The 20434-nt window shown below is 41.7% G+C and overlaps 1 protein-coding gene across 19 annotated transcripts in view; it reads left to right on the plus strand.

Moving 5' to 3' along the window:
• The window catches only part of ENTPD6 (ectonucleoside triphosphate diphosphohydrolase 6), a 42174-nt gene that overhangs the window by 3425 nt on the left and 18315 nt on the right, over positions 1–20434 (plus strand). For 12 of the 19 annotated variants that reach the window (XM_036229776.1, XM_016124546.2, XM_036229773.1 and 9 more), the window contains 9 exons: positions 9116–9436; positions 11017–11093; positions 12852–12995; positions 14169–14244; positions 14932–14967; positions 15886–15974; positions 16529–16608; positions 17278–17342; positions 19442–19543. In XM_036229776.1, the coding sequence (XP_036085669.1) occupies positions 9145–9436; positions 11017–11093; positions 12852–12995; positions 14169–14244; positions 14932–14967; positions 15886–15974; positions 16529–16608; positions 17278–17342; positions 19442–19543 (961 nt within the window). In that variant the 5' untranslated portion in view covers positions 9116–9144. Of the gene's footprint in view, positions 1–9112; positions 9437–11016; positions 11094–12851; positions 12996–14168; positions 14245–14931; positions 14968–15885; positions 15975–16528; positions 16609–17277; positions 17343–19441; positions 19544–20434 lie in introns of all 19 variants that reach the window. The other 7 variants (XM_036229781.1, XM_036229782.1, XM_016124548.2 and 4 more) reach the window with 3 other exon arrangements.

Here is a 20434-nt window from a genome sequence, read left to right on the forward strand (position 1 = left end):
GTACCTCCCCCTTCCTCCCCCACCCACCACCCTCTGGTAACCACTAGTCCATTGTCCATGTCCATGAGTCAGTTTGTCTGTCTTGTTAATTTGTTGCTTTTAGGCTTATATCCCACATTATAAGTGATATCATGTGATTTTCAACTTTTTCTGTCTGGCTTATTTTGCTTAGCATGATTATTTAAAGGTCCATCCATGTTGTTGCAAATGGCAGCATTTCATCTCTTCTTATGGCTGACTAATATTCCATTGTATATATGTACCACAACTTCTTTAGCCAATCCTCTATCGTAGGGCACTTCAGTTGCTTCCATGTCCTGGCCACCGTGAATAATGCTGCTATGAACATCAGTGTGCAAATATCTTTTTGGATATGGATTTTCAAGTCTTTGGGGTAAATACCCAGGAGAGAGATTGCTGGATCATATGGTAAATTAATTCTTACTTTTCGGAGGAAGCTCCATACTGTTTTCCATAGTGGCTGTACCAATTTGATCCTGCTATCATTTTAAACTCGATATGTAGAAAACCTGATCACTTTTGCTTCCTATCAAGCAGCCCCCTTCTCAAATGGCCTCCTTCTATTGGTGGCCATCACCAAGTCCTGGTGCATCTTCTATGCCTCCATCTTTCTCTGACTGTCTGTTCTGCCTCAGTGAATTGCTAAGCTGTCAGCTAGCCTCCTTCACCCATAGGTATTGACTGAGCAGCTGCTGGGCTCTGGCCTTGTATTAGAGGTAGGAGATTTGAGATAAGTGGCCTGGTCCCTGCTTCAAGAGAAGCACTGTCTAAGCAGAAGGAAGAGCGGTACTTCACAAATAACTTACTCAGGAAGGGGAAGTGTATAGAACACTAAGGAGCCCAAAGAAGGAGTCTCCAGCTGCCAGGGTTCAGGGTGGCAGTAAACCTCTTGGGTAGGTTTTGCAGAGGTGTAGAAAGAGGACCAAATGAACGGGATGCTAAAAAGAAACAACATTTAAGGCAGAAAGAATCTTTGTTGAGTGAGGTGTAACTGCTTTGAATTTGATGCAGCCCTCTTCATTTTCCTCTCCCTCTGCTGCCTTTAGTCTTTTGTCCACAGAACTCATTTATGTTACCTGCCTTGCCTCATTAGAGAGTTTTTTTTATAGTGATAAAATATAAATAACATAAAATTTGCCATTTCAACCATTTTTAAGTATACAGTTCAGTGACATCAAGTACATTAACATTGTTATGCCCATCACCATCATCCATCTTGAGAACTTCTTCATTTTCTCAAATTGAATCTCTGTATCCGTTAAACAGTTGATCTGCCTTCCCCCAGCCCCTGGAACCACTATTCTACTTTCTGTCTGTATGAATTTGACTATTCTAGGTACCTCATATAAGTGGAATATTTGTCCTTGTGCGACTGGCTTATTTCACTTAGCATAGTGACTTTAAGATTAATCCATATTGTAACATATGTCAGAATTTCCTTTTTAAGGCTGAATAATATTCTATTATATGAATATACTACATTTTCTTTATCCACTTGTCTATGGATGGACATCGAGCTGTTTCCACTGGCTACTCTGAATAATGCTGCAGTAAACACAAGTGTGCAATATCAAGACCCTGCTTTCAGTTATTTTGGAGATATACCCAGAAATAAGATTGTTGGATCATATAGTAATTCTATTTTTAGTTTTTTGAGAAACTATCATACTGTTTTACATAGTGGTTGCAATATTTTACATTCCTAATTTCTAATTTCTCCACATCCTTTGCGACATTTGTTATTTTTTTTCAACTCCGCCCTCCCCCCTAGTGGCTATCCTACTTGTGTGAGATGATGTCATTGTCGTTTTGCATGTTTAATGATTAGTGATGTAAAGCATCTTTACATCTGTTTGTTGGTCATTTGTATATCTTCATTAGAGAAACATCTATTAAGGTCCTTTTTTAGATCCATTTGTTTTTTGTTGTTGAGTTTTTAGAGCTCTCTATATATTTCAGATATTAATCCCTCATCAGATATGTGATTTGCAGATTTTCTCCAATTCAATGGATTGCCTTTTTTCACTGTTTTTCACTGTTCTTTGATGCACAAAGATTTTTAATTTTGATGTAGTCCCCTTTCTCTTTTTTTGCTTTTCTTGCCTATGCTTTGCTGTCTTATCTAAGAAGTCATTGCCGTATTTAATATCATGAAACTTTTCTCCTATGATTTCTTCTAGAAGTTTTATAGTTTTAAGTTTCATATTTAACTATTTAATCCATTTTGAGTTCATTTATGTATATGATGTAAGATAAAGATCCAGTTTCATTCTTTTGTATGTAGATATCCAGTTTTCCCAATATCATTTATTAAAGAGACTTTTTTTCCCAGTGAATGGTCTTGGTACCCTTATTGAAGACCATTTGGCCATACACTTGAGGGTTTATTTCTGGGCTCTTATTCTACTACATTGGTCTATATGTCTGTCTGTATACCACTACTACAATGTGTTGATTACTGTAGTTTTGCAATGTGTTTTAAAATCATGAAATGTGAGGCCTCCAACTTTGTTATTTTTTTTCAAGATTATTTTGGCAGTTTGGGGTCCCTAGAGATTCCATATGACTTTTAGGATGGGTTTTTTTCTATTTCTGCAAAAAATAGTTGTTGAGATTTTGATAAGATTGCATTGAATCTGTGGATTTCTTTGGATAGTATTGACATCTAACAATATTAAGTCTTCCAATCCATGAATATGGGATATCTTTCTATTTATTGGACTCTTCTTTAGTTTCTTTTGGCAACAGTTTGTAGTGTTCAGGGTACAAGTCTTCCATGTCCTTGTTTAACTGTATTGCTAAGTATTTTATTCTTCTTGATGCTATTATAAATGAAATTGTTTGATAATATTGTAAATGGAATTATTTGATGCTATTGTAAATGGAATTTTTTTTTAATTTTCTTGTTAGGTTATTCATTGTAATACATAGAAATAGTTGTGTGTTGACTTTGTGTCCTTGTGACCTTGCTGAATTTGTTTAGTAGTTCTAACAGTTACTTTCCTCCCCTGTGGAATCTTTAGGGTTCCTTATATAAGATCATGTCATCTACAGAGATAATTTTATTTCCTCCTTCGCACTTTAGATGCCTTTTATTTATATTTATTTTCTAATTGGTCTGGCTAGAACGTCCAATACTATGTTAAACAGAAGTGGTGAAAACACGTTCTTTCTTGTTCTTGGTCATTGAGTAGAAGTTTTCAGTCTTCCCCACTGAGTATGATGTTAGCCATGGGTTTTTCATATATGACCTCTATTACGTTAAGGTAGTTTCTTTCTTTTCCTAATTTGTTGGTTGTTTTTATTATGAAAATGTTTTGGATATTATTAAATGTTTTTCTGCACAAATTGAGATTATTGTAGGGTTTTTTTCCTCCCTTATTCTATTAATGTGGTATATTACCTTGGGAGGTTTTCTATATCCTTGCATTACAGTGATAAATCCCACTTGATCATGGTGTATAATACTTTTACTATGCTGTTGAATTTAGTTTGATATTTGTTTAGGATTTCTGCATCAATATTCATAAGGAATATTGGTCTTTATTTTCTTGTGTCTTTGTCTGGTTTTGGTATTAGGGTAATGCTGGCCTCATAGAATGGGTTAAGAAGTAGTTGTTCCTCTTCTGTTTTTGGAAAGATCATGAAAAGGATCGTTGTGAATTCTTTAATGTTTGGTAGAATCAGTAGGGAAGCCATCTGGTCTAGGGATTTTTTTTTGTTGGGAAGTGTTTGATTACCAGTTCAATCTCTTTACTAGCTGTAGCTCTCTTCAGATTTTCTATTTCTCCATGATTCATCTTGGTAGGTTGTGTGTTTCTGAGAATTTGTTGAGTTCATCCAGGTTATCCAATTTATTGGCATATAGTTGTTCATAGTACTCTCATAATCATTTTTATTCTATAAGATTAGTAGTAGTGTTTTTTTTTATTTCTGATTTTAGTTATTTGAATCTTTTCTATTCCTTAGTCAATCTAACTAAAGGTTCGTCAGTTTTGTTGATATTTTCAAAAAACCAACTCGAGTTCATGGGTTTTCTCTATTGTCTATCCCTATTTCATTTATCTTGCTCTAATTTCTGTTTCCTTCTCTTCAGTTTTGTGTTTAGTTTATTCTTTTTCTAGTCCATTAAGGGTAAATTTAGGTTGTTGGTTTGAAATCTTCTCATTATAAGCATTTACAGTTATAAATTTACCTCTTGGCACTGTGTCACTGCCTCCCAGAAGTTTTGGAATATTGTATTTTCATTTTCACTTATCACAAGATATTTTCTAATTTCTTTTGATTATTTTTTGACCCATTTGTTGTTTAATAGTGTGGTATTTAATTTCCACATATTTGAGGATTTTCCTTCTTTTGATTTCTACTTTGATTCCATTGTGAACAAAAGAGACTTTGTTCGATTTAATCTTTATAAATTTAAGACATATTTTGTAGCCTAACATATCATTTGTTCTGGACAGTGTTCTATATGCGCTCGAGAAAAATATGTATTATACTTTAGTTGGGTAGAGTGCTCTGTATGTGTCTGTCAGGTCCAGTTCAAATCCTCTGTTTCCTTATTGATCTTCAATATGATTTTTCTGTCCTTTATTATAAGTGGGATATTGAAGCTCCCCACTATTATTATACTGTTTGTTTTTACTTTCTAAATTGTGTTTGCTTCATATATTTAGGATTTGGTGTATATGTTTATAATTGTTTTTTATTCTTGTTGAATTGGCCGTTTAATCATTACATAATGTCTTTCTTTGTCTTTTATGACAGTTTTAATTTAAATTCTGTTTTGTCTGATATAATATAGCCATCACTGCTCTCTTTTGGTTACAATATTCATGGAATCTTTTTCCATTCTATTGTTTATATGTGTCCTAATGTCTAACGTGAGTCTCTTGTAGAAGCATAGAGTTGGATCTTGTTTTTTTTAGCCCATTCAGGTACTCTGTATCTCTTAATTAAGGAGTTTAATCCATTTACATTTGAATTACTGATGGGGAAGGACTTTCACCATTTGTTTTCTGTTTGTCCTATAGCTTTTTTTGTACCTTATTTCCTCTATTATTGCTTTCCTTTATGTTCAGTTAATTTTTTGTAGCAACAAATTTGATTTTCTTCTCATTTCCTTTTGTGTATATTCAATAGATATTTTCTTTGTGGTTACCGTGTAACATCCTAAAGTTATAACAATTTATTTTAAATTTGATATCAACTTAACTTGAATCACACATAATAACTCTACTCCTCTACTCCCTCACTTTGTTTTTAATATCACAGATTACATCTTGTGTATATATTAACATAGACATAATTTTTTTAAGTGCATTTATCTTCTAAATCCTGTAGTAAAAGGGTAGTTGCAAACCAAATGTACACTAATACTATTTTTTATATTTGTCATTGTATTTACCTTTACTGGAGATCTTTATATTTTCTTATGGCTTTCAATGACTGGCATTGAAGGTCTCTATTTAGCATTTTTTATAGAGCAGGACTACTGGTAATGAACTTCTTCAGCTTTTATTTATCTGGGAATGTCTTAATTTCTCATTTTTGAAGGACCATTTTTGCTGATATTGGAATTCTCAGTTGACAGAGTTTTTCTTCCCCCCAGCATTTCGAATACATCATCCCACTGCTTTCTGACCTCCAAAGTTTCTTCAGAAAAATTGATTGATAATCTCATTAAATATTCTTTGTGCGTGCTGTTCTCAAGAGCGTCTCTTTGTCTCTGGCTTTCAATAGCTGATTATAATGTGTCTTAGCATGAGTCCCTGGGTTAATCCTCCTTGGAGTTCATTGAGTTTGGATTTGTAGATCTGTGTCTTTCCTTAATTGGGAGGAAGTTTTCAGTCATTATTTCTTCAGATAGTCTCTTTGTTCCTTTCTCTCTCTTCTCCTCTGGGACTCCCATAATGTGTATATTGGTCTTCTTATGGTATCCCATAAGTCCTTTAGGTTCTTTTCACTTTTCTTCAGACTTTTTCAGTGTCCTTTGTTGAAGTTCACTGATACTTCTGCCTGTTCAAATCTGCTGTTGAACCCCTATAGCACATTTTTCCATTTAGGTATTGTATTTTTCAGCTCCACAGTTTGTTTGATTTCTTTTTACAATTTGTATGTCTGCTGATATTCTCATCCTATATCTATTTTTTTCCAGGGACAGTTTCTACCACTTTTTCTTTAAATGGGCCATGTTTTCCTGTTTCTTTGTATGCCTTGTAATTTTTTCTTTTTTTATCCTTTTTTTAAATTGGACATTTGAAAAAATAGCTACTTTTCCCAGTCTTTGCAGACCCACTCTGCCATGATAGAGCTTCACTAATTAGCACATGTCTGAGCTTTAGAGTCAGCATGGGGCAAAGGCTTAAACTCTTCTCAGGATTTTTTCTAAGCATGCATTTTCTCTGGGCTTCTGAATGCACTATTTTCAAGTCCCGCATGTACACAGCTGCTTTTAAATGTTATAATTTCCCAAAGTGTCTCACCTGAACTCCTTGGCCTTAGATGTTCTATTGTATCTCACGCCACCCAGCAAACCCCTTGCCCCAGGCATGTGTGAGTGTAGTTACCTGTGGCTTTCACAAGAAGTACTCGCAGCTGCTTTCCGCAACTTCCCCATCTGAGCTCTAAGTCAGGCAAAACAGAGACCTGTCCCCAGGGCAGCCCCAACACAGGTTGGGATGTTTCTACATGGTCTGCTCTGTTTCCAGTTTGAGGGAAAGAACTAGGAATTGGTGCTGCTTTCAGATGGTTTCCCATGAGGGGAAGTGGGGCAAGGGTGAGTAAATACCACAAAATGTCCTACCATCCAGAACATGAAATCTTCTAGATTAGGCATTTGCGTGGTTGCTGTAGATCTTTGCCTGTTTTCCAGAAGTCCTATAAAATATTTTAGCCAGTACCAATTTTTTAAACAATATTTCTGTAGGGGAATGAAGGTCTAGAGCTGATGACCTCTCTCCATTAACGGATTTTAAATAGGGACTTTTTTTGTGTGTCTGGTGACATTATGGAAGATAGATGGGGTGGAGTAGTATCCTCTGCTCTTCTAGATTGGGTCCTGTGTTCCAGGCTGGGCAGCAGTGGGACAAGACAGGCTAAGTCTTTTCCTTGGGGCTTATGGCTTAGAGGAGATTAATCCCACAGATAGTAGCATCATTAGGTTGTGGTGTTGCTAGGTCAGAAATAGGTAGGGAGCTCAGAGAGGGTATAACAGGGATGGAGGCTTTTCAAGTTGGGAGCAGTCAAGGAAGATGAGGTCAATGGCATTTTAGTAGAGGCTTAGGAACAAGGATAAGGTTGGTCAGTTTGGCAGACAAGCATTCTAGGAATGCTTAACAGTGTGTACAAAGGGCCTGAAGTGGGGAGAATCTGAGTTCTAGGGACAAGAGGGAGGAACTGGTTTCTTAGAGCACAGTGAGCACGAGCAAGAGAGAGATGAGCTGAAGCTGCACAGGCTGAAGGGCCAGGCCTGGGCAGCAGGTTCAATATGATTCTGAGAGCAGTGGGAAGCTACCAGGTGCAGTGAGACCCAAGAGAGGCCCCAAATAAGATAGGGACAGGGGTTGGAGTGGGAGAGTCTTAAGGAAGGAGGTTTGCTCCTTGGTGTCTGTCAAGAGAGTTTTTCACACAGCCTTTCATGGCAGCAGATGCTCAGGGTGATTTGTCCTGCCCCCTGCCCGAGCTGGAGTTGTGGGCTGCTGGGGAGGTCTCTCTCCCTTAGGCAAGGCACAAAGGCAGCTATAGGTTTAGGCTGTGCTGGTCTGACCTCCAGGGGCCTGAGGGCATCCAGGTGTGACTGCAGGGCTAGATCCCAGAAAGGGGAGGCCATAGAAGGCTTGGACTCCATACTTCCCGCCAAGGACACACTTCTGCTTTGTTTCTTCTCCACACAGCCTCGAGGTTGGCAGAAATACCACCACAGGCTTACCCCCTGCACTGCTAGCCCTGGTCCCCATTTTTACCCTCCTCTCACATTGTCTTCTAGTACTCCTGTCCATCACTGTCCCTAGTTGCAAGGGGATATTACCTCCCACTGCCCTTCTGTAAAGCCATCATTCAGTATCTGTCTTCTCTGTATCCTCATCTGAGCACATCATACATCTCTTTGTAACCCGAAACAGCAGCATAAGCAGCCCCACCTTACAGATGAGGAGACCAGTCTCACATGAGGGGATAATTTGCCCACAGCCACACACTGCCACAGGCAGAACCTAAACCCATGTCCTGCTCTCAAGCCAGCACTTTCCTGTTTCCTTCCCCCTAGGAGTGTCTACTCTACTTCTCACGGCTGACAGAGAGTAAAGGATAGACAGACAGACATTCCCTGAGAGTAGGAGTGCCCTGAGAAGCAGGCACCTTCTTATCCTTTCAAGCTTCATGTTCCCACATAGCGCCTTGAGCTAAAAGCTGATAATAAAACTTGAACAAATGCTTCCAGTTTGAAGTGCATTGAACCAAAATTAATGGTGCTGAATTAGTTTGTTTCACTGCTTGGGTAGAACTTTTATAGACTTTGAAAGCACATAGTCATTATTTCTATCTTGGCAGGAATATGCTACATGAATAAAAAGCGGTATCTGTTGTGAAATTTCCTAGGAAACAAGCAATGTTTCTCAGATTCGTCCAGGGCTCTCAGTAGTTCCCAAAGGACAGGATTTTTAACACTTTTGAAAAGTAAATTACTATTTAGAAGAAAAAGTGAGAATTGAAGGAACGAATCAGATACAGGTTCCTCTTACCTTGAAAGGTTTTGGCCCACCATTTACACATGACCTTTTAAAAGAACGAGTCCAAAAGCTGTTTATCTGGAACAGCACTTAGAGGGAAACGTGCTCAGGCTGTGGGTCTGTGCTCCAGGTCAGCACCTGCAGGACCTACAACCTTGGACAAGTAACCTAGTCTTATAAACCTCAGTTCCTCTTCTGTAAAGTGGGGATCACACCTTCCAGAATCATTTTGAGGATCAAATGAAGCTTCTGATTCCACAGGAGAAAATGCAGATCAGTTTCTGTTTTGTCCCCGAGTGCAGGAATTTCTGACTTGCTCTGGAACTTCGCCGCGTAATGTGTTTTTCCTGCCTTTCTCCCAGCAGGTGTGGCACAGTCCTCAGCAGACGAAGAAATGAGAAAAATACCAAATAATGGGAACCTGAAGATGACGAAGGTGGCGTACCCCATGGGGCTCTTTGTGTGCCTGTTCATCTATATTGCCTATATCAAGTGGCACTGGGCCTCAGCCACCCAGGCCTTCTTCAGCATCACTGAAGGAGCTGCAGGGGCCAGGCAGGGCCAACAGGCCCGAGGTCCCTTGGGGACTACTGCGCATGGTCACAAGGTTTTCTACGGCATCATGTTTGACGCGGGAAGCACTGGCACCCGAGTGCACGTCTTCCAGTTCACCTGGCAGCCTGGAGGTATTCCAGCAATGGCAGAAAGCCTTGGCCATGTGCTCCTTTTTCTGTCTCTCATAGCAGAGCTCTTGGGATCCTCCCCTTAAAGACAGTGGTTTCTTAGGGTATGGGCTAGACTCCCTGCCTTAGCCTCACCTGGGAGCTTCTCAAAAATTCTGTGTCCCAGTAATGCTGGCTCAGTAGGGATTGGGACCCAGGAATCTAAATTTCCCAGGAGTCCCATCTTGTCCTTACTTGTAATAGCATCTGGTGACCACCTAAAGGCAGCTGAGATCCCAGAGTGTATTTGGTGGCCTGCTCCCTTGCAACCTTCACAGGCAGATTGGGTGGCTAGGACTATAACTTAGGCCAGAAGTCATGTTGGATGAATTTTAAGGCAGGCAGTAACCCCAGATTCAGGCCAGTGGAGCCAGGAGAATAGGAAAGTGAGATAAATTATGAAGACCCGGGACCCAAGCTGACACAGAGTTGCCAGTGGGGCCAGGCAGCGAAGGGATTACAGATGGAAGTGGCCTCAGCAGTGAGAGTGGGCCTGGAACCAGAGCCCTGTCAGCTCTGCTGCCCAGGGCAGGGACTTTGGACAAGAGGGGAGGTGGGCCTGTGGGCATCTTCACACCGTGGCTTCTCCTGTAGGGAGACCCCCATTACTATCCAGCTCTCCGCACTGTTCCTCCTCCCTCTGATCTCCTCTTCCAGCACCTCTTTGTGCCCACTGGCTGTGAAAGTCGCCTCTCTGGCCAGTAAGTGTTTTCTGCTGATTGCTCAGCAGGCCCACTGCTCATGCTGGGGTCCCCTCAATGCCTTATGAGTTTACACCATTCTGTGCATTTAACTGAGCTGGTCGTATTAGACACCTTTAGTAGCTCTCTCCAAAGCCATTGTGGCATATTTTATTTACTTTTTATCTGCTTTATTTTTAAACTTACTATAATACTTAAATATTTATATGCTGAACCTGTCTACTTCCAGAAATGTTTTCGAAGCTAAGTTTAAGATAACACATGTCAGCATGTAATCCTTTAACAGCCATATTCCAGTGTTTTATCTTTAGAGATAAATCTTTACAAAAGGTTTTGTTTCTTATTTTTCCTCATGGGTCTTCATGTCTGAATTCAGACTGACATCCCTTGGCCACCGTGTGCTCTGAACACTCACCTGGCTGTATGCACATGAGTCCAGCCTCCAAATAATTTAAAACACTCAATTAAAAAAAACAAAAACATATTGATTAGAACCCTATAATGCATCTTTCAAAAATCAAGGAAGGACTTCCATATTTGCAATTTGGAATCATCTGCTCTGCTCCTCTATTTGTTGAATTAGCAATTATTAACTGATAAATTTAACTTTAAATGGATAGTTTTTGTTTGCTAATTATATCTGAATAAAGTTGATTTAAAAAAAAAAAAGTTCTGGCCAAAACATTAGGTATAATATCTTGTTTAGCCCAACTAACAAGGCAGAATTTAAATGAGAAACATTAAAGGGGCTCCATGTCACTCTGGGATTGGTCTGTTTTCAGGTCAGCCTTTAAAGAGTATGGCTACTCGTCGTACCTTTTTTAAAACATGTTTTTCTTTTAGAAACTCCCACCTTGACCCATGAAACCTTCAAAGCACTGCAGCCAGGTCTTTCTGCTTATGCTGATGATATTGAAAAGGTAACCATTTTCCCTCATGTCTATTTGTTCATCACATTTGTTATCTAACCATGTAATTTGTTAAAGCCAGCTTTCTTTCCCTTGAGTGCAGTTGGCCATCTTCACAGAAGAGCATTTTTTGGTAGTGCTGACCTGGGATATTTCATACTCTTTAACATGGTCAGGAAATGGGGAAACCGGTACAGCAGATATGTATCCCCAGCCCCCTACTCCCTTACACATACACCCCGTCCAACCAGGCCCTTCCCCCAACCAGTAAACATGCAGCCAGAAGTCTTGATGCATTTCAAAAGCACAAAGGCTACAAACTTACAAAAAGCATTATTTGAAAGTTTCATTTTTTATTTCAGTTACTCTGCAGATGACAAACCTTGACTAAAACAAAAAATCAAAGTAGACAATGTATTATGCAAAATTCATGAAACCAGATAAGTATAAAAGAAATTAAACTGTCAAACGATGATTTTTGTAAGTTTATGCCATTTGTTCTTTTGAAGTTCTGAAAGCTTACAACTGCACCAATCCAGGATACTGTGTTTCCACGAAGGCTCTCATAAAGCGAGTCACTAATATAATTAGCTGTAAGTTCCTTTTGGTTCAAACGTGTCTTAAATTAAAAACTAACACATGGTTCTTACCACAGATGCATCCTGATCTCAGACAGTGAAGTCATATCCTTGTTTTCTTGTAGTTTGGTTAAAAAAAAAAAATCAAAATTAGTGATTCTAGAGTGACTATAGTTTAAACCTGATTAAATTAGATGTCTTTAGAATGAGCTCTAGGTTTCTTAAAATCTTACTTGCTTCAGAAGGCAACACACATTCAAGTGGGATAAATTTCAGTGTCCTTGGTTATTTAGCTTCAGGAACAAGTTTACATACAAATGCATCTAAATTTTTCTTCTGGCTTTTTTCTTTTACATACACAATAGAATACTGTGCACATTTTTATTCACTTTGCTTTTGTCGCTAAACAATATCACTTGGAGATCATATACTATCAGGATGTGAAGAGCTTCCTTGATTTTTCTGGCTAGATGGTATTGTAGTTATGCATACACATTGAATTTATAGAACCAGTCCCCCTCCTGAAGGACATTTAGATAATGGCCAGTCCTTTCCTCTTAATAGTATAAGAAAGGGTGTAGTGTGTCACCTTACATGCACTTCATTACCCACGTGTGCAAGGACGACAGTTCTCCAATGAATTCTTAGACTTGGATTTCTGATCACAAGGAATGTATGTTTTCCCCTTGCACAGACATTGCCAAATTGCCCCCATCCCATTGTACCTGTTGACACGCCCAGTGATACTTAAGTCTTTACCCATCCCAGCAGACATAGGGCATTATCCAATTTTTAGATCTTAAGCATTTCCGAAGGTGAAAATGATTCCTTGATGTAGTTATTCATGGGGTTTTAGCACCATGAGGGACCCCAGTATGCACTCAGGATGTCCAGGGTAATTGCAAATCATCTGAGGTCATGAGGGTTTTGGTAACTAAGCTCGTGGAACAGCAGGAGCCTCTCCCACGTGCTCTTACCCCGCCATGTTCCACTGCCAAGGATGTTTCTCTGTGCTTACTTGGTTCTTGTCCCCAAAACATCTGCCAGTACCACTTGAGTTGCTATTTCCTAGCAATTTGAAAAATTAGGTAAAAACATATTTATAAATTAATAAAACCAAAAGTGTAGAGAGAGCATCTTTTGACTTTCTATGCCAAGCTTTGACGGACCCTGTTTTACTCTGTGTTCACAGAGCACCCCAATTATTCAGGAATTACTGGATGTTGCCAAACAAGACATTCCTTGTGACTTCTGGAAAGCCACCCCCTTGGTCCTCAAGGCCACAGCTGGCTTACGTCTGTTACCAGGAGAGAAAGCTCAGAATTTGCTTCAAAAGGTGATCTTATCCATTTCCTGCTTGGGGGTGGCTTACAGTAATGGAAAATGCTCAATATTCAGCCATGTTTAAGCAGTCAGGATGTGAGGTGTATGCGTCCTGAAGAGGAAAACATTGAAGTATTGATAGCTCACCTTTAGGTGAAATGATTGTGGAGGAATTATAATTTTCTTCTTCATGATATTTAAAGCCACTTACGTTTTCTAGAATGACTCTTTTTATACTAAGAACAACTTTGTTTTAAAAATAACATTGTGCTTTTGAAGGGCATCCTTCCACCCAAGGACTTTGAACGTGCCAGAGGGCTGTTGGGAACTGAGTTCCTGACCTTTAGCTCAAGCTTGCTTGTTCTCAAAAACCTGCTAGTCCTGCTCTTGGTCTGATACCCAGGTGAAATTACTGAAGAGGCCCTTAAGGACTGGCTCTCATGGGGCCAGGGGGTGTCTCCAGGCCCTGTACTGCCCCTGGGGAGGGGCTGTAGAACCCGTCTTTAGCAGGTTCTTGGAGGGTTACTTTTCATCGGGCAAGTCAAGGAATCATAAGCAAAATGGTCCTCCTAACCCTCTCTACTGTTTTAAAGTAGCTGATAAATGATGAGAATTGTTGCACATCTATCAAGGTCCCTTAAAAAAATTATCGCTATACACTCAAATCAGATTGTGGGACACAAATGCAGTTGGGGTGTGCAAATGTACTAAAGTTCCTTGTATCAATACTTGCTTTCAAAAATGGAGAAAGCAGCTCACTCCCTTCACCTCCCTTCTGCTTGGTCACTTCCTGGGAGCAGCGCCCACCAGGCCTTGCCGTAGTACCAGGTCTGAGCTCTGCCTTATAAGGCTTCTAGTCCCTTCATCTTTCATCATGAAGCAGGGCAACATTTGTGGGCCCAGCAGAGTCAAAGTACCCCAGAGCTTTTCCAGTCCAGAGTGGCTTAACATGGGGCTCTCCAGGGTAGCATCACCTCACCTATCCCAGGGAGTAGATTAACCTGATGAAAAGTGCTTGCAGAGGATTAAAAAGCTGCAAACAAAGCTAAAAACAAAACCAGAACTGTTATACTTTGCAGCACCAGCGGACACCTCTGTTGTTGTGTGACCTGCTGAAAGCATAACCTGACTGGGAACTATGAGTTTAAAATCTAAAGGATAAAGGCATGTTTCTCTTTACATTTAGGTGAAAGAAGTGTTTAAGGCCTCACCTTTCCTTGTAGGGGATGACTGCGTTTCCATCATGAACGGAACAGACGAAGGTAGAGTTCCCAGAAGTGCTATGTGTGGGGAGGCTGTCCCAGCGAGACAGGCTGTGCACGGGGCCGCTGGGAGCACGCTGAGCGCTCTCCCTATCAGATGCGTGGGTAAACAGGGCTGAATGAATTCCGGTTCTCAGAGTAACTGTCTCACAGGGTCTTCTCAGAGCCCACATTAGATTCTCATCTTGACCCACTCCCAACATGACACTGATGAAGTTTCTGAAAATAATCATTCTTTCAGTTTTAAGGATATTTAGGATCTGCAGCTGCTACCATGTTTAGAGTGTTGTCGTTGCATTGTTTATCCTGAGACACTTAATATGGCTCCTCACTGGCCTCTGAATTTTAAGTATGACCTTAAGGGTTGGCTTGTATATAGGGAAGGGAAGGGAGGGGAACATTTGGTTCTTTTTTGGTCTCTTCCAAAAGAGGAAGTTCATGATAAAGAACAGTGAGAGATATGACATTTGGCAGAGTATTCTAGTTTTTTAGTATAGTGTCTTCTAAAACAATTTGCCAGAAGCCACGGGATGACATTACGAATAAATCTTTCTGTAGCTGATCTGAAGGTTGAGAATAGGGAGAAGTGGTCACTTTGTGCCCCTGAAACCTGAACGTAGTCATCTGTGTCCTGTATGTTTACTGCATCTCAAGTGATTCAAATGCTGTTTTGTGACTCTCTCTTAGGCATTTCAGCCTGGATCACGGTCAACTTCCTAATAGGTATGTTCACGTTGTCATGAAGGCAAACAATTCAGATACCATTCTTGAGAGCAGGCGCCTCATTTTTACTCTTTAAAATACCCCCTTGGGGTTTTGCAGTGTTCCGGCCCAAAGTAGGGTGCTAGAATGGGTAGGAGTGTCCACCGGGCTTGTCAGGGTGAGCACTGAGCTTGTAGCCATAAGGTGCTAGGAAAGGGCTACTTCTGTCCAGTCCTGGAGTGGTTTCTATGAACACAGCTCTCATTCTCCTCCCCCAGCAGTATCCGTCAGTGGCCCTGTCCTCTCATTTCTGAAAGAAATTGGAAATAAAACTAATCATGTCTTCAACTATTAAATATGATATGAATGCTAACCACCTTATAATTGAATTCTTCTGCTGTAGGTAGAACAGAGAGAAAAAAAAAAACATCTGTTTTTGGAAACAGCAATAAGGAATAATTTTTCTTAGATTAACTCAGTGCATGTGGATTTTTGCCCTTTTAACAATGGTAAAGACCAGTGTGGCTGACACAAGTATGGCAGGATTTGCTCCTTAGAGAATGGAGAGCCATGTTAGGTGACAGATCAGGAGCCTGAACCCCAGGAGAGCTGAGGTCGCGGGAGGCATGCCTAGGGCATGAAGGAATATCAGAGAAGTCAGAGTCCCTGAGCAGTAGATATGGCAGGCCCAGTATCTCTGCTGTAGGTCAGTGTTGTCTTCTTATTGTTCACATTAAAGCTGCAGCCAGTGGAGCCATTGTCCATGTCCCTTAAACATACAGTGTATCTTTACATGGAGAGTTTTAAATAGCTATGGCCATTTCTCTATCTTGTTTCCACTGAAGGGCCTGGCTTCTAACCTCTCCTTACTTTTTCTGCTGTTCTCATCTGTTTACTAACTTGACAGTGCTGTGTTGGTTTTTACTTCCTGTGCTTCAGGCAGTTTGAAAACCGCAGGAAGCAACAGTGTGGGCATGCTGGATTTGGGCGGAGGGTCCACTCAAATCACCTTCCTTCCGAGAGTCCAGGTAACCAACTCCACCCTCCAAGGCCTGTGGGAAAGCTGGTAGACCTAGTGACTCTGGGCCCATACCGTCAGTTCTTCTCCTGAGGGCCAGATCCACTCACAGTTTAATGCTTCTTAGTTTGATTCTTAACTCTTCCTGGGAAAAAAATTAGAAATTTGGTCTTCAGTGGGGTGATAAATTAGATACTACCTGGAACCATTTGGGCCAGAGGATGTGAAATAGGCCCTCTCCTCCCCTCCCTTGACAGCACCTCACCTACTGTTTAAGTAGTTTTCAATGGAAGAGCACTTAACAAAATTTACTCATAATTGTCTTGGTTGGGCCATATTTGTCAACATAGGTAAATGTTACTCATAAGGAAGAGAAACTTGGTTTTTCATTTTGGACATTTTTTTTTCTTGCTCCAATGAAAAGCTAAATGTGATTTAATGAAAAGCTAATTTAATTGAATACATCTGTGAATATCCCTGTTCTTTCAAGTGAATTGAGGGAATTGAGGATAGTTTTCCAGAAAGACCAGCAGGAAAGGTAGTAACCCTCATGTTCTTCCCCAGGGCACCCTTCAGACCTCCCCACCTGGCTACCTGACGTCACTGCAGATTTTTAATAGGACCTACAAGCTCTATTCTTACAGGTGTGTCTTTGGGAATGAGGGTGAAGAGGTTGACCATCTGGGCACATAGCTCAGCTAGGGCCACTCGGCCTCCACCTTGCCACTGACTCCTGCCTTGTGTGGTGACTGGAGTGTCCGGTCACAGACACACTAGATCCCAGAAACCTCTGTTGTGGACTTACCTGGAGACTTCTTTCCACTGCTCCTTCCTCCTCTTCCCTTCTTTCTCCTTTTTCCGTTTTCCTACAGTAAAATTACATTTCTTCTTTTGTTCTTATTCTTTTCTGTTTGGGGGAAGGTTTTTGAAAAAGTGGGGAAGAACCCATGGATTGTGCAGGAATTTTCCAGGCCATTTTTTTTTGCCATGTGGCACCTTCAGTAAATTCTTACCGTGAAGCACACGTGCGCCATTAAGATCAGGGGTGTTGCATTCACCAGTGTTCACAGCTCCTGTGCAAATTCCTGTCAAATAATAGGCCTTCATTTGTTGAACTCTAATTAGCTGAATGCCCTAACCTCCCCAGAGGGAGCTTCTAGAAGCAGAAAGGCCTGCTGCCTTGCCACAAGTTTCCTCCCTTCCCTTCTCATTTTAGATCCAGGCCAGGTGAATGTATTGAAGTCAGAGTTGAGGACGGCAGCTAGCACTTCCTGTAGCAGCCCAGCCCCTCACCCAGGCCTTTCTTTCCACAGCTACCTGGGGCTCGGATTGATGTCAGCGCGGCTGGCGATTCTCGGTGGTGTAGAGGGGAAACCTGGTGAGTGGAATGCAGTGCTGAGAGCCCTCCTTGCTCAGCAGGCATGAGGAGTCCCTTCAGGTGAGGTGCCCCTTCTCTTCGTGCCTCCATCGTCACCGCAGCTTGCTGGCCACTGGCCTGCCCTCCCTGCCAGCATGACTCAGGGAGCCCAGGAGGGACGTGTGTGGAAGAATGTGCCCTGGATCTTGTTGGTGGCACCCAGGTGGGGACATAGGCTAATGTGTTTTACCTGTGTACATTATAAGTTATTTTTTAAAAGGGATACTAGTGAAGTCATTTCAGGTACACCAAGCTGGGGGATTTTAGGAACCCAAACAACTGTGTACAATCATCACCTACATTTTGAGTCTGCTTGTTTTTAAGGATTTGAAGAGAACCTTAATCTTCAAGATAGTGTAGGAAGAGGCCATAAGGAGGTGATTCCAGGCTATTGCCATGGGTCTGGGGAACCTGTTCTCTCATTCACAGTGATTCTAGCCTTGTCAGATGTCCTTCCATCTTCTCTTGCTCTATCATAAAACACGGGCTTGGTCTTTTCTCCAGACTTAGTGTTGGACTAGAGACGAAACCTGTGTCTGCTCAGGTTGTTAAAAGTCTCATTTACTCCCAGGCCTTTTCTGCTCTCTCCTAATGGGCCTGGCTAAAGAGAAGCCGCCCATTGACCAGCAGTGCACTTGAACTTTTGAGAGATCTTAGAGGACCACTATGTCCTGATTCAGGTATCAGGGGACACTACCCTGAGGCTGGCTATCCTGATGACATCAGCTAGGGCCCCAAAGGCCTTGACTCATGACTCCCATCCAGATGTGAGTATGTGAGCCTACACACATTTCCCTCAACCCTAACTCTCAGCCCCTTCTTCCTAGCCCTTTTCCAGCCCTGCACTTCTACCCACTTTTTCCAAGAGCCTGATTATTCTGACAGTGTAGGAATATTCAACTGAAATTTTTGTTTTTCAGGTATATTCCTATTTCTGTTCATTTCTTTCAAATTCCGGTGTTTAATCTCAATGATATCCCCTTTGTTGCAAATCAAAAATATATCCATGTCTCAGCATCACCCGTAATCGTCACTCTGAGGCCAGAAAACACTTATTTAGCCAACAAGAAGGCAAGCACCTGTTTGCCTGTCTGTGGCAGGCCTCACAGTCCCATCAGCTTCTGCACCCCACTCTCAGCAGAATAGCTGGGGGGCCACTGGTATTCTTGTCAGGCCACACAAATACCCAATTGAGACACCAAGAGGACAAGTGTTTCTGTTATCTCTTGTGGCACAGCAGATCACCCACCAAACTGAGTGATTGCAAACAGCAGTCATTTCATTGTATCTCATGATTCTGCAGGCTTTAGCTGGGTGGTATATGTGGTAGCATTTAGGGCTGCTGGGATGTACGTCCACCTCAGCACTCCATGTGACTTCTTCCCCAATGGAGCAGCCTGCACTTTTCCCTGGCAGCTAAGAGGAAGAAAGATTGCCTGAAGTCATAGGACTTCATGTCCTGCACATTCCATTAGTAAAAGCAGGCCCAGGCCAGAATCTAGGACAGGCAACAGGGACCCACATTTTGGTGGGAGACCAGCACACACATCCTCAAGGAGCGGTATTGTTGGGCCAGTCTTGAAGGCCATCCACCTCATTTTCTTTACTAATTATGGGGCCCCACCTTTTTATGGAGCAGCACAGATTTGTGGCATGGTAGCACTAGCATCATCCTGACCCAGCCTCAGTAGCCTATAAAATTGGATAATGATGGCTCACCTCCTATTAGGGTCCTTGTGACAGTTCACTGAACAGCACTTGGCCCTGAAGCCCCTTAGTGCAAGAACTGGGAGTGGTCATGCTTCCAGAGCAGATGAGGCTCCGCTGCAGCCTCAGTGATAAAAGCTTTACCTCCTACAGCTGACCCAGACTGCTTCTGTGAGTCAGGTCCCACCTGGCAAAAAGGAATTGTGTTCCCTTAACCATCCAGTGCCTTCAGTACTAGTTTAAAATACTCTGTGCTATAGGCCTCCCCTCAGTGGACTTGTGTGTCTCAGTTCCATGCAATGCCCTAGTCTTACAGTGACATTGTGCTTTTCTTTTTTATATTTTTATTTCAGCAGAGGATGGAAAGGAGTTGGTCAGCCCTTGTTTGTCTCCCAGTTTCAAAGGAGAGTGGGAACATGCCGAAATAACATACAGAATTTCAGGACAGAAGGCAGGTATGATGGATTTATCCTCCATCAGTGGTTTATAAGGGTTAACAATGGCAGCTTGCCCTTTACAAGGACCTCTGAAAATCAGGGAGACTGTCAAACTTCTTTCACAGGCCCATACTTGTTCATGAAATGGAGGTGCTCTGTAAACTTCACCAGGGCAGAGGTACCCTTGCTAGCCTGCTGGTATCCTTCAACTCCCACAAGGTCTCTGCACAAGGCTTCCTTGTCTGTTAATGAATGCTTTCTTCCAAAGGGCCAGATTTCCCAGCAAGCCCCCAGCGAAAAAGAATCTGAACATCCCAAGGCTCTGAGATAATTAGCAAGCCCTTTTCTGAACAAATGGAGAAATAACTTCTCCTTCTCCTTCCTTCTGCCCATCACCCCATGCTGCCTTCAGGAGGAGAGGCTGCTCCAGACTCCAGAGCCCCTGAAGCCCCGTGAAAGGGTCTCACTAGCCCGGCCGTTATCACCCCACGTGATCTTTGTCACTCTGTGCACATTTAATGAAAGAAATACTGACACATTGTTCCCAGGATTGACATGTGGGCATGAGGTTTGTCTGCCTTTGGTGGCAGAGCTGTTTCTAGTCATACTTCTGATACCAAATATGTGGATTTTTCACACCAACCTGTTCCTCAATTGATTAAGTTATTAGCCATTTTGATTCAATGACTAATCCCTCACCCTTCCCCGGAGGTTGCCTATGGGTAGTTCCAACCCTCTTACCAGATGGTTAGTTCTTCTAACAACCAGCCCCCACCCATAGCCATCTAGGGACCCCACCAAGAGTCACCTCATTAGCATAAACTCATGTCTGCTTGAAAGGGGCTTATTATGAGTAATTGGAGATGCACCTCTCACCCCCATTACTCAGGATCTTACAAGGGATTTAGA

This window comes from Rousettus aegyptiacus, unplaced genomic scaffold (assembly GCF_014176215.1).
Source record: "Rousettus aegyptiacus isolate mRouAeg1 unplaced genomic scaffold, mRouAeg1.p scaffold_m13_p_12, whole genome shotgun sequence".
NCBI lineage: Eukaryota > Metazoa > Chordata > Mammalia > Chiroptera > Pteropodidae > Rousettus > Rousettus aegyptiacus.